The sequence below is a fragment of the Triticum aestivum genome, chromosome 4D (genome assembly GCF_018294505.1).
Source record: "Triticum aestivum cultivar Chinese Spring chromosome 4D, IWGSC CS RefSeq v2.1, whole genome shotgun sequence".
NCBI classification, from domain to species: domain Eukaryota; kingdom Viridiplantae; phylum Streptophyta; class Magnoliopsida; order Poales; family Poaceae; genus Triticum; species Triticum aestivum.
Genome location: NC_057805.1, coordinates 11,151,035 through 11,163,830, shown reverse-complemented (window position 1 = coordinate 11,163,830; position 12,796 = coordinate 11,151,035). Strand labels below are relative to the sequence as shown.

General features: G+C 48.5%; 2 protein-coding genes across 2 annotated transcripts; one reads left to right on the top strand and one right to left on the bottom strand.

Moving 5' to 3' along the window:
- Nucleotides 1-9,221: 9,221 nt before the first annotated feature.
- Nucleotides 9,222-10,191, bottom strand: LOC123099390 (pollen allergen KBG 41). The gene has a single exon (XM_044521560.1). The coding sequence runs from the start codon at nucleotides 10,135-10,137 to the stop codon at nucleotides 9,331-9,333; it is 807 nt and encodes a 268-aa protein (XP_044377495.1). The 5' UTR covers nucleotides 10,138-10,191; the 3' UTR covers nucleotides 9,222-9,330.
- Nucleotides 10,192-11,243: 1,052 nt separating this feature from the next.
- Nucleotides 11,244-11,829, top strand: LOC123099389 (uncharacterized). The gene is made up of 2 exons (XM_044521559.1): nucleotides 11,244-11,376; nucleotides 11,467-11,829. The coding sequence occupies exons 1-2, from the start codon at nucleotides 11,255-11,257 to the stop codon at nucleotides 11,765-11,767; spliced, it is 423 nt and encodes a 140-aa protein (XP_044377494.1). The 5' UTR covers nucleotides 11,244-11,254; the 3' UTR covers nucleotides 11,768-11,829.
- The last annotated feature ends 967 nt before the right edge of the window (nucleotides 11,830-12,796 follow it).

Below are 12,796 nucleotides of genomic sequence, written 5' to 3'. Positions count from 1 at the left end.
AGGAGCACAAGGGTCCTGGGAAAATATCGAGGGATATCCTCAGGATCTTCCGACGAAGCAGGTGATCTTCCAAAATGAGGGCTCTTCGGGAGAAATAGTTACGAGAACCTAGATTTAGAGTTAGCAAAATCATTTAACCCGATTAGAAGAGAGATCAGAGTCCCAGAGCATAGAAGAGGAGTAAAAGATCCTAATACCACCCAATGGCGACGTGGGCCCGTAAGCCGCACAGCCAAGTTAGTAAAAAGCTTTGCAATGTCTAGACTCGACTTCCGCCAAGGAGTGTGGAAGGGGGATTCCTACAGGCAGTCGGCTCTGATACCAACTTGTGACGCCCCCTATTCAATCGTACACTAATCATACACGCGAACGTGTACGATCAAGATCAGGGACTCACGGGAAGATATCACAACACAACTCTAAAAATACAATAAGTCATACAAGCATTATAATACAAGCCAGGGGCCTCGAGGGCTCGAATACAAGTGCTTGATCATAGACGAGTCAGCGGAAGCAACAATATCTGGGCACAGACATAAGTTAAACAAGTTGCCATAAGATGGCTAGCACAAACTGGGATACAAATCGAAAGAGGCGCAGACCTCCTGCTTGGGATCCTCCTAACTACTCCTGGTCATCGTCAGCGGCCTGCACGTAGTAGTAGGCACCTCCAGAGTAGTAGGAGTCGTTGTCGACGATGGCGTCTGGCTCCTGGGATCCGGCATCTGGTTGCGACAACCAGGTAGAAGAGAAAGGGGGAAAAGATGGAGAAAAGCAACCGTGAGTACTCATCCAAAGTACTCGCAAGCAAGGAACTACACTACATATGCATGGGTATATGTGTAAAGGGCCATATCGGTGGACTGCAGAATGCCAGAATAAGAGGGGGATAGCTAATCCTGTCGAAGACTACGCTTCTGGCAGCCTCCGTCTTGCAGCATGTAGAAGAGAGTAGATTGAAGTCCTCCAAGTAGCATCGCATAGCATAATCCTACCCGACGATCCTCTCCTCGTCGACCTGTGAGAGAGCGATCACCGGGTTGTATCTGGCGCTTGGAAGGGTGTGTTTTATTAAGTATCCGGTTCTAGTTGTCATAAGGTCAAGGTACAACTCCGGGTCGTCCTTTTACCGAGGGACACGGCTATTCGAATAGATAAACTTCCCTGCAGGGGTGCACCACATTACCCAACACGCTCGATCCCATTTGGCCGGACACACTTTCCTGGGTCATGCCCGGCCTCGGAAGATCAACACGTCGCGGCCCTACCTAGGCACAACAGAGAGGTCAGCACGCCGGTCTAAATCCTATGGCGCAGGGGTCTGGGCCCATCGCCCATTGCACACCTGCACGTTGCGAGGGCGGCCGGAAGCAGACCTAGCCTCCCTAATACAAGAGCAGGCGTTCCAGTCCAATCCGGCGCGCGCCGCTCAGTCGCTGACGTCACGAAGGCTTCGGCTGATACCACGACGTCGAGTGCCCATAACTGTTCCCGCGTAGTTGGTTAGTGCGTATAGGCCAGTGGCCAGACTCAGATCAAATACCAAGAACTCGTTAATTAAGCGTGTTAATTGAAGTATCCGCGAACGCCGACCAGGGCCAGGCCCACCTCTCTCCTAGGTGGTCTCAACCTGCCCTGTCGCTCCGCCACAAGTAACAGTCGGGGGGCCATCGGGAACCTAGGCCCACCTCTACCAGAATGGAGCCACCTGCCCCTTCAGCCCCCATCTCCGAACAGTATCATAAGTAATGTAACAGTATAAAGTATATAGCATATGCCCGTGATCACCTCCCGAGTGGTCACGGCCCAGTAGTATAGCATGGCAGACGGAGAAGAATGTAGGGCCACTGATGGAATACTAGCATCCTATACTAAGCATTTAGGATTGCAGGTAAGGGTAATAACTGTAGCAACAATGACAGGCTATGCAACAGAATAGGAGTAACCGAACAGTAACATGCTACACTAATCTAATGCAAGCAATAGAGAGAAGAATAGGCGATATCTGGTGATCAAGGGGGGGGCTTGCCTGGTTGCTCTGGCAAGAAGGAGGGGTCGTCAACTCCGTAGTCGAACTGGGCAGCAGCAGCGTCGGTCTCGAGGTCTACCGGGGAAGAAGAGGGGGGAAGAAACAGTAAATACGGAGCACACAAGGCATCACAGAACATAACATGGCAATAAGCGGTGCTAGGGGTGACCTAACGCGGTAGGAGGTGATACCGGCGAAGGGTGGAAACAACCTTGAAAGTATCCCCGGTGTTTGTCGTTTTCGGACAGATGAACCGGAGGGGGAAAGTTGCGTGTTCTCTATGCTAGGGACGCGTGGCGGACGAACGGGCTGCGTATCTGGATTCGTCTCGTCGTTCTGAGCAACTTTCATGTACAAAGTTTTTCCAGCCGAGCTATGGTTTATTTTATATTAATTTTTAAAGTTTTAAATCATTTTCTAAATTATTATTATTAAATTAATTCGAAATTAGTATTATTGCATCAGCATGACGTCAGCAGTCAACAGAGGGGTTGACTGGTCAATCTGACACGTGGGTCCATTCTGTCATAGACTGATAACTAATTAACAGTTACTTAGTTTAATTAGCAGGTTAAGTAAATTAAACTAGTCAACTAATCAGGATTTAATTAACTTAATTAATTTAGTTAATTAATTAATTAATTAATTAACATTTGTTTTATTTATTTATTTTTAATTCCTTTTTTATATCCCTTTTTTTGCATTCCAGGGACTGGGCCCCACATGTCATTGGCCCAGGGGGCCGATGCGGGTTAGCGGGTGTGCGGGTGCGGGCGATGGGGCGCTGGAGGTGCCCGACCCGGGCGAGGGCCAGCGGGCACGGAGGGGCGCCGGGCGCCAGAGATGGCACCGGTGAGGGCACGGCGGGGCAGCACCGAGGCATGGCGACGGTTCGATCCCCCCGATCCAATCAGGGGGGGTGTGCAGAGGATGGGAGAGGGGGAGGCGCGGGCATCAGGGGACGACGGAGGTGCTCGGGAGCACAACTCCGATGACGGGAAGGCGCGTTGAAGGGCTCGTGGAGCAGGAGCCGCGGCGGAAACGCCTGTGCGCGGGTGGCCGGAGTTGCGAGCGGTTGTGGGCGCGGCCCCGTGCGACCAAGCGCGCGTTGGTGCGCCGCCGAGCGAGGCAGGAACAAGGCGGGGGCGCGGCCGGAGCGCGGTCACGGCGGACAGCGGGCGGGGACGGCGTTAGCGACCGGGAGAAGGGAGAAAAAAGGGGGTAGGCGGAGTGGGTCGGGATCCTCACCCCCGTTGCAGGGGTTCGCCGACGAGGCTCGACGGAGTCCGACGAGGAGGACGAGGACGGCGTGGCGAGGTCGAGGCGGAGGGCAACGTTGGGGTCGGGGCGGCGTGGCTTGATGCGGGCCGTCGAGGAGGACGTCGAGGACGAGCGACGGAGATGGGAGGCGGCGACGATGACGGCGGGCGGCGGGGAAGGGCGGCGAGGCGGTCAGAGGGGTCGCGGGCGCGGCGTCGGGCACGAGGGGGCTCCTCACCCTCGAGGACTCATGCGTGCGCGCGAGCGCTCCTGTGGGTGGCGGCGGTTCTGGGGGGAGTGGGGCAGGTTAGGGTTTGGGGCTGGACCTAGGGGGGTTATAGCCAGGGGAGCTGGGCCGGCCTGGTGTAGTGGCCAGCTGGGCCACTTGGCCCACGGGGGGGGGGGGGGGGGGGTGGCCTGTTCTGTTTTTTTTCTTTTCTGTTTTATTACTAGTTCCTTTCATGTTTAGTTTTATAAACTATAAAAATAGTCTTTAAGTTAGCATTACTAAATATAATACTGCCACTACAATTTGGTTATCCAATAGAAAATAGTTTAACATTTTATAAATTAAAAAAAGGCTTTTAATAATTGTTTTGCTGCTGTTTTATTTATTTTAAAGCATTTAAGCATTTAGAACAATGTGGTTTCTTCACCATATTTACTTATGAATTAATTGGCACATCCAGAACATTTTAGTTTCAATATTTGAAAATTGTTGTTGTTTGCCTTGATTTTGGATCTGAATTTGAATCGGTGTCGTATCATCGCAAGATTAACAACAGTAGTTGTGGTGACGTGGCATCATTAGTGTGGAATTACTGGAGCTTAATTATCCGGGCGTCACAACAAAGCACATGCCATTGATATGAGTCAGGGGTATGAAGATGGATGCTTGACACGTCACACGGCCGCGTCAGTCATGGATTGCTCAACTGGTTTGGGAAAAAAGGTTTCGCTCGCTCACTAGAGCAAAGGAACATGGAGGAGACTGAGGTCGACCGGTCCGGTCCGGTCCTTTTTATAGATAGATAGAAAGATAGACGATGCAAGCTAGTCTTGGAATTTCAGTTCACACAAGAAACAGCCCCACGATGCATGGCTTGGCTAGCTTATTAATGGTTCACACAAGAAACAGCACCACCAACAGCCAAAAGAAGCTGGTCCTTAGGTTCACACAAGAAACAGCCCCACATATGTGATTCTCTTGGAGATCCAGGAAATAATGAATGGTCCAACACTCCTATATCGGAAACAGATATATACACATAAGGGAATCCATGATTTCCCACACACGTACTCCCTCCGTAAAAAAATATATAAAAGCGTAACGCAGTAAACAATACACAAAAAATAAATTTCTTTACGGTGGGAGTATTATGCAAGGTTGGGAATAAATAAATCCCCAACATATAGTCAAGTCGCTTTTCCTTTCTGTAGCATAACAACACATATCTAGCAAAAAAATGACTAGTAGAGGGTCTGCACTTGTAGCATAATCGAGATGGAAAGTTCAATTATACATGGAGTGATCCAATTGCAGAACATTTAAGAAAAACAAAATAAAATGGAAAAAATAGTTTATAGTTGCGATTGGTTTACAAAGAATCACATATGTCTTGGGTGACCAGAGCTATAGTGCTCCTTAACACCAGTGAGATATACAGCCAAATACAATCAATAAGAAACTGATCTTGTGTTTCAGAAGAAAAAAAAATTGGTCCTCCAAGTTGTAATCAACCATCCATAGCAACATATTTGCTCTTAGACAAAAAGTTACACGTCATCACTAACTTGCGACCCGGTAGGCTGTTGGATCCAAATAGCAATGGTGTAGATTTTTACCCCGCAAAAAAAAGCAATGGCGTAGATTTTTAGTGACATGCCACCAGTAATGATATAGTGGTGACGTACCAAATATGCCAACGCCACCACTATTAAAAAAATAGTGATGACGTGGATTGAAAATGAGGCGCCACCAACTAAATTTGTGGCTAGCCCTTTTTCCCCTAGTGCATCACCTCACCCTCCTAGACAACCTCAAGGAGACGTTCGACAACCTGCGCGAGTACCAGATCAACCTGAACCCGGAGAAGTACGTGTTCGGCGTGCCACTTGGCCAGCTCCTTGGTTTCCTTGTCTCAGAGCGTGGCATCGAGGCCAACCCCGAGAAGATTAAGGCGATCGAGCGCGTGCGCAAGCCAGCTTGACTGCGCGAAGCCCAGAAGTTCACCGACTGGATGGCCTCTCTCAGCCGGTTGGGCGAGAGGGCTTTGCTCCTGTACCAGCTGATGAAGAAGACGACCGCATTTGACTGGACCCCGCAGGCGGACGAAGCCTTCTGTGACCTCAAGCGCATACTCTCCACCGCACCTGTCCTGGCCGCGCGGGCCGAGAAGGAGCCCATGCTAATGTACATTGCGGCCACCACCCGCGTGGTCAGCGTGGTGCTAGTGGTGGAGTGCCCGGAGGAGGCAAGGCGCAGCCGGTCTAGCAGCCCGTGTACTATCATACTATCTGAGCGAGGTGCTCTCCCTCTCCAAGCAAAACTACCCCCACTACTAGAAGATATGCTAGGTGTGTATGTGGCCCCCAACAAGCTGAAGCAGTACTTCTAGGAGCACTCAACACCGTGGTGAGCATGGCTCCTCTTGGAGAGATCATCGGCCGCTAGGACGCCACCGGCAGGGTCACCATGTGGGCCATCGAGCTGGCTGCCCACACGATTTTCTACGAGCCTCGCACGGCTGTCAAATCCCAGGCACTGGCTGATTTCCTCGTCGACTGGAAGAAATCCAGTACTTACCGCCGCCTCCCGACTCGACACACTGGTGGATGCACTTCGACGACTTGAAGATGCGCTCTGGCTTGGGAGCCGACATTGTCCTAAATTCCCCCAAGAATGACCGGCTGCAGTATGCGCTGCAGACCCACTTCCCCGCGTCCAACAACGTGGCGGAATACGAAACCCTCGTCCACGGGATGGTTGGCCAAGGACATCGGCATCCGGCACATCCTTTGTTGCAACTTGGACCAGGTGGTGCAGCAGGTCTCTTGCAATCGGGATGGCAGGGACGCCAACACGGCCAGCTACCGCTTCTTGGTCCAGCAGATGTGCGGCAACTTCGAGGGTTGTGAGTTCCACCACATCCCTCGAGCCGACAACGAGGCTGCGGACACGCTCGCCAAGATCAGCTCCACCCGACAAGCCATTCCAACAGGCATCTCCCTCGAGCATCTGCACAAGCCCTCCATCAAGCCCTCTGCCGACTCGGAGTCCATCTTGATCACAAGCCATTCGAACTGGCGTCTCCCTTGAGCATCTGCACAAGCCCTCCATCAAGCCCTCTCCCGACGCGGAGTCCATCTTCATCACGGTCGACCTAACAGCTCCCGCCTTCGGCCCGGGGGCTGCCGGCCCAGTCCCTTGGGCTGCCGGCTCCGGCCCACCACCTTCCAACCCAGCCGGCCCCGGCCCATGGAAGTCGCCATCCTGACGGTGGTGGAGGCACCATCCTGCGCATAACCAATTCTCACTTACCTCTTGAGCGCCGACCTTCTTCATGCGTGATGGGCTAATATGGCACATTTAAAAAATGTTCACCAAATTTTAAAGATATTCATGAATGTAGATTGTTCACCAATTTTTAAATAATTTTCATGATATTTAATATTCACGAATTAAAAATATTGTCGATGAATTTAAAATGTGCATGAATATAAAATGATCACGAAGTTTAAAAATGTTCATCAATTTTAGAACGAAATTCATAATTTACTAAATATTGATGATCTTTAAAAATCTTTGTAAAATATTTATGATTTATTAAAAAAGATGATTTGAAGAAAAAATATGAGTAAAAATGAAAGTAAAAAAAAACCCATTAAAACCCGTAAGGAAAAGGCTGTGAATATAATAGAAAGAATAAAAAAGAAGGAAAAAAGGCCCAAAGAAATGAGCAAATGAAAAATTGCACATGGGCTGGCTTGTGTGTACCCCTTATGTATTTATCCAACATTTTGTCACAATGAGCGGCAAATTCCCTTTTCCAATCTAGGAGCCTCTTTGTTGGATGTGCTACAGACATGTGGGCCTGCCTAGCTACCCACCTCTTCAGATAGGTGGGAACATGCTGGAACCCTCTCCTCACCCACCCTAAAAAAACTCTCCTCGCCCCAACTCTTCTCACTCGGTCAAACTGCCACCGCTTCCCCTCCTCCTCCCTCAACTCTTGCATGTTAGTCGCCACTAGCGCCTTCTCTCCCCCCCCTACCGTGTGCCACGCCACCCCACAACAGTCATCACCAAAGAATTGCATGGCATTCCTCCGCGGCTGTAGCCTGGGCTCTTTGGAAGCCACAATAAACTGACTGCGACGGGTAAATTTCTAAATCAACCTGTTGATTACATCAAATGGTCATTGTTTTTTGGGTATTGGAGTCTTTTGCCAAAGAGGAAGGATGTCGAGGTGGCTGGTGCGGTGCAAAACAAGATTAAATAAGTACACTAGGTCAACAAAAACAACCGCCTGATGTCTTCGGTGTTCGATCCTTTCGGCTCTAGTTTGTTTTAACATCCTTTGCCTTTTGAGATGGCATGTAATCTTTGTTTATTCTTTACTTGGTTTGTTATACTGAACAACGTTGGCCTTGTTGGCTTTATTCATTTAAAGCTGGGCGCTCCTTACGCCTTTTATCTAAAAAAGTGTGCTTGACCTTACCTTTAAGTTCGCTATGTTGGTTCCTTTTTGTGTTTGCATATGATATCAAGCTAAAAACCCCCAACACCTCCTCTTTAATATGTGGCTATCTTAGATAAAGAGTGATTGAAGACTATTTTTGGAGGATATGGATCGGAGTTGGATTTGTATTATTCTTGTTTCAAATTCTCACAAATTACTTGTTGTAATATTTCGGGTACAAAAACCAATTTGCATTGTTGCCACCAGGCTTCTCTGATTCGCGGGATTTTTAAAACATAGGAATAGGGAAAATACGGAAATAAGATATCATGCCATCTTCGGTACTACAGGATTGCATGGATGTTTGATCGAGCATATAGGAATCTTCACATGGGGTTGGAGTGGATGAAAATTTTCTGCTGGCATCTAGTACAGATGAATCCTAAGAAAAAATCATTATGGTTGCATCTCTACGAATCAAATAACATGTATAAGAAGAAAACAAGGGTTATGGCTTCTTTGATTCAAAGGATTTGCGAAGAAATTTTGGAGGATTGAAATCTCTAGGATTTTTTTTCTTACTAGCACTGCCGGTAGTAATATGTTGTACTCCCTCCATTCACTTTTGTAAGTCGTTTCAGGCAACTCAAAATTGATTGTTTTGCAGATGGTTTGAAATGTCTTCAAGGTCTTATAAAAGTGAATAGAGGGAGTACTTATGATATGAGGTAATCAGACAGTATGAAAAAGCGTCTGTCGCACACATAGAGACACACACGCAATCTTCGTTGACACTATCTTGCTTACGAAAGCATTGCTTGCTTTTCACCTGCACCATTCCAAATGGTAGCAAAGCAATATATATAAAACCGACTGCTGCTTGTTTTAAACTGAATCAGTTTGAGCACGCATGAGGTTGTCAGAGAATACAAATCAAGCAGCTCAGCTTAGAGATATAAATACAGTAAGTAGAAAGTATGTGTATTATGACATCTTCTACATGCATGGTTGGTTACAATTTAGTGTTCCAATAGCTGGTCAAAACTGAATGGCCAAGAATGTAATATACGAAAATGAATGGAATATGCTAGCTGATGGCCATGCTTATCATGTACTCCCTCCGTTCAGAATTACTTGTCACAAAAATGAATGTATCTACAACTAAAATACATCTAGATACATTCATTTCTTAGACGAGTAATTCCGAACGGAGGGAGTACTTAATTAAGAGGTCATCGATCGCCGGTGCATGAAACAAAAACCAATAATTGATTTTGATTGTCGATCAAACTCGCTGGCTGCCACAGTCACATACACACGTACGCATATGCATATCTACGTGCAGTATATGCGGTGAGCTTAGACTTTGTAGCCACCGGCAGCGGCGGTGGCGGTGGGAGTGGCAGGGGCGGGGGCGACGACGGCGGCCATGGAGACGATGGTGTCGCTCAGGAAGGACTCAATGAGCGCGCGCTTGTCGTGGGGATTCCTGGGAAGAAACGTGGCGTAGCTTTTCTTGACGGCGGACTCGACGGCGGGGACAAACTTGCAGCCCTCGTATGCACCGCCCGTGGTCTCCTTGATGGCCTTGCTGAAGGCAGAGTCGAAGACGGTGGACCTGTCCTTTTTGGGGGCAGCTTCGGCGGCGGTGGCTGCCGTGCTGAAGGCGGCGTCGATCTGGTCGATGGCCTTGAGCTCACTAGCAGGGATCGGCCCCTTGACTTCCTCGCCGGCTTGGACCTCGAGGATGCCGGTGATGATGCGAAGCGAGTTGCCGAACATGGCCACGAAAGATTCGTACTTGGCCTCTGGGGTAGCACCCTGGGCTTTCTGTGAGGCCCCCGCCAGAGTGAAGCCGACCCTGGAGTTGAAAATGGCTTTGGTGCTGGACGTGTCGGTGACCCCCTCAAGAGACCAGCTGCCGAAGATCTGCGTGAAGGTCTTCGCGAATATCTTGCCCTTGTCCATTGGAGGGGCTGCGGCTGCGGCCGCCACGGCCGCCTTGAAGGCGTTGTTGGCCTTCTCAATTAGCTTCTGCTCCTCGGTCGTGGCCTTGGGCTGTGGCCCGGCTGGGGCGTAGCTAGCTTCGGCAGCGTACGAGATGGCTGGCCCCGCCACGAGGGCGACGGCCACCAAGAGCGCCACCGTACACTGCTGCACCGCCATTGCTGCTTCTCTTGTCTTGCGTTGGTTGGTTTGCACACTACGTAGGAGGAGAGATTGTGGTGCGGTGTGAGGCTGAAGGAGCTTAATTAGCTCTATATATACATCGACCCGCACGTTGAGAGGCCAGGATAGATTACCGCGCCCAAATTAGCAATCTCCTCCTCTCCTCTCCTCTCCTTTTTTTGGCCAAACTCATTAAACCCGTGAGCTCTTCGTGCCACAAACCAATAATAGTAGCATTGATTAGATCGCTAACTACCGTTTAACCTCGTGGGATGGGTAATAAGAGTAATAAAAAATCAATAACGTTGGAAGATGTGATTGGAGTTAAGGGAAGGGAGGGGCCCACCCCATGAAAATCGGGGGGCATAGTTAGTTAGTTAGTAAGTTTATGTAGTATTCTCTTCGTAGGAGCCCGTGGATGTAACATTTTCGGCGTAATAACCTTCCAATCCGAACTTTATAGGATCCTCTCCCCCTGTACCAATCCTCCAAATATATCCAAGCTTGAAGGATGAAAGACAAAACATGATATTGTGGCCACGTGAAGGGTGAACCTTTCTTAGGGGTAGATTGTAGCAGATCATAGTTAAGGTGGTACTTGGCATTTAAAATTCTTGCGCAGAACAAATCAGGGCAAGCATTGGAAGGCTGAAAAAATGTAAATCTCTAAAGCCCTTACCTCCCTCACTTTTAGGGAAGCAAAGTGTCCACCATGCGAGCCAATCCATCTTTTTATTATCCTCCTCATCTCGCCACCAAAACTGATTTTAGGTGCGTCCCTTAATTTTTCTGTCACACAGATTTGCTTAAAAGGAAGGTTGAGACCCCGTCAAAAAAATAAGGAAAGTTGGGTTACCTGCTTTCCGGTCGGAAACCGAGCAATGCTCGGAACGCTCGCGCGCAACTAGTAAGTCCTCCTTGTGCTTGCTTATTCTAGTGTCCCTTTCGCCGAAATCTTAGCTATGAGATTCTGTTTACTGTTAGCTGGGGCTTGTGTCGCAATCACGAAAATTTAAAACTTTACGCTCTGCCTCCTGCCCAGCTCCTATAAATCTACGCATCTCATCTGATGCGGAAGTGAGTCTCTTCAACCAACCCAACAAACCAAAGCCCGATGGCCATCATCAAGCAGTCCCTCATTGTCCTAGTGCTGCTCATATGCGGAGCAGGCGGCTCCACCACACCGGCGCCGGCGCCGGCGCTGCTGACGCAGGACAATCTGTGTGTCGGCACAAGGTCAGTACCTGCTTTTCTACAATTCATTCATTTCAGAGAGGGCACGTGAAAGTAAGTACTGACACAGGATAATCTGTGTGTCACATAAAGCACGTCCAACGAAGACCTGGCCTGCGTCGCCAACGTCGCACTCGGGTGCTTCGCCGAGAATGCCGTCACCAACGAGGCTACCTTCACGCCATGCTTCGTCCTCGCCGCCGGCAGGGAATGCTTGGCCAAGGATAAGGAGGAGCCCAACAAGGAGCACTGCATCGGCCTAGAGATCAGCAAGCAGCTGCTGCCATGCCTTGGAGATAGCGCCTGGACCTGCTACAACAGCATCACGGGGTACATCCCTCCCGTCTTCATCGCGTGCTTCCAAGGCAGAGCCCTCATTTGCAACCCACAGTGATCGTTGTCAGGATTTTCATCCCATCAGCTGCACCATGATCAACTGCTTGCTTGCCGACAATAAAGGGGTTTGTGTGTGTGATTTAGTATATGGTACTAGTAATATGGTATGGTTGTGCCATATTTCTCGGATTTTTGTTTTGATGATTGATGATGATTTCGCTGGAAAAAGAAAATAGAGTGAGAAGCATTGAGCCTTCCTTGTACTGATCTCATCAAAAGGAAGCTGGAAATGGAGAACAAAAGAATGGTTGGTTGTATAAGCTTGATTGATTGATTGCTGCGTGCTTTTATTCCATTCTCAACTTGTACTGTAGCGCATTAATTGATACATACTCCGAACTCCCTTTGTTCCTAAATACTCACTCCGTCCCTAAATATAAGTATTTTTTAAGATTCCAATGCGGACTACACACGGAGCAAAATGAGTGAATCTACATTTTAAAATAATGTCTATATATATATATATATATATATATATATATATATATATATATATATATATATATATATTTCGTATTGCAATCACTACAAATACTTATATTTAGGAGCGGAGGGAGTAGGAGCATAAGACTTATATTTCAAATGTTCAAATATAGCGGTAGTTGTACTTAAATCAGTTCAAATATTACACTCAAATATTATTGCCCTCTTTAACCGCCCATGAATGCTCGATCAGATTTTCCTTCGGTTGCTCATGAGTTGCTCGATGCCAGATTCGTTGATGTCTTTTAACAAACTTTTTAAGTGTGGTGAAGGCCTTCACCTCCCACAAGATATCTTGACTCGACATAATGCTCATATATGTACTCTGTATCCGAATCCATTGCTTTAAAGAAGAAGAAGGGACAAAACAATTAGCTCGGCCAATTCAACGGACACTTGCTGCGCATGGTGAGCAGCGTAGGAGCGGATGGTACCCGAGTGGTGGTCGGAGGAAAGGCTCGTCCCAACAATAGAGAAGAATCGGCTTGGATCCCGGGTGTACAGCTGGAGGTGACGGACTCGTCGAGTACCAACAGGGGTGTGC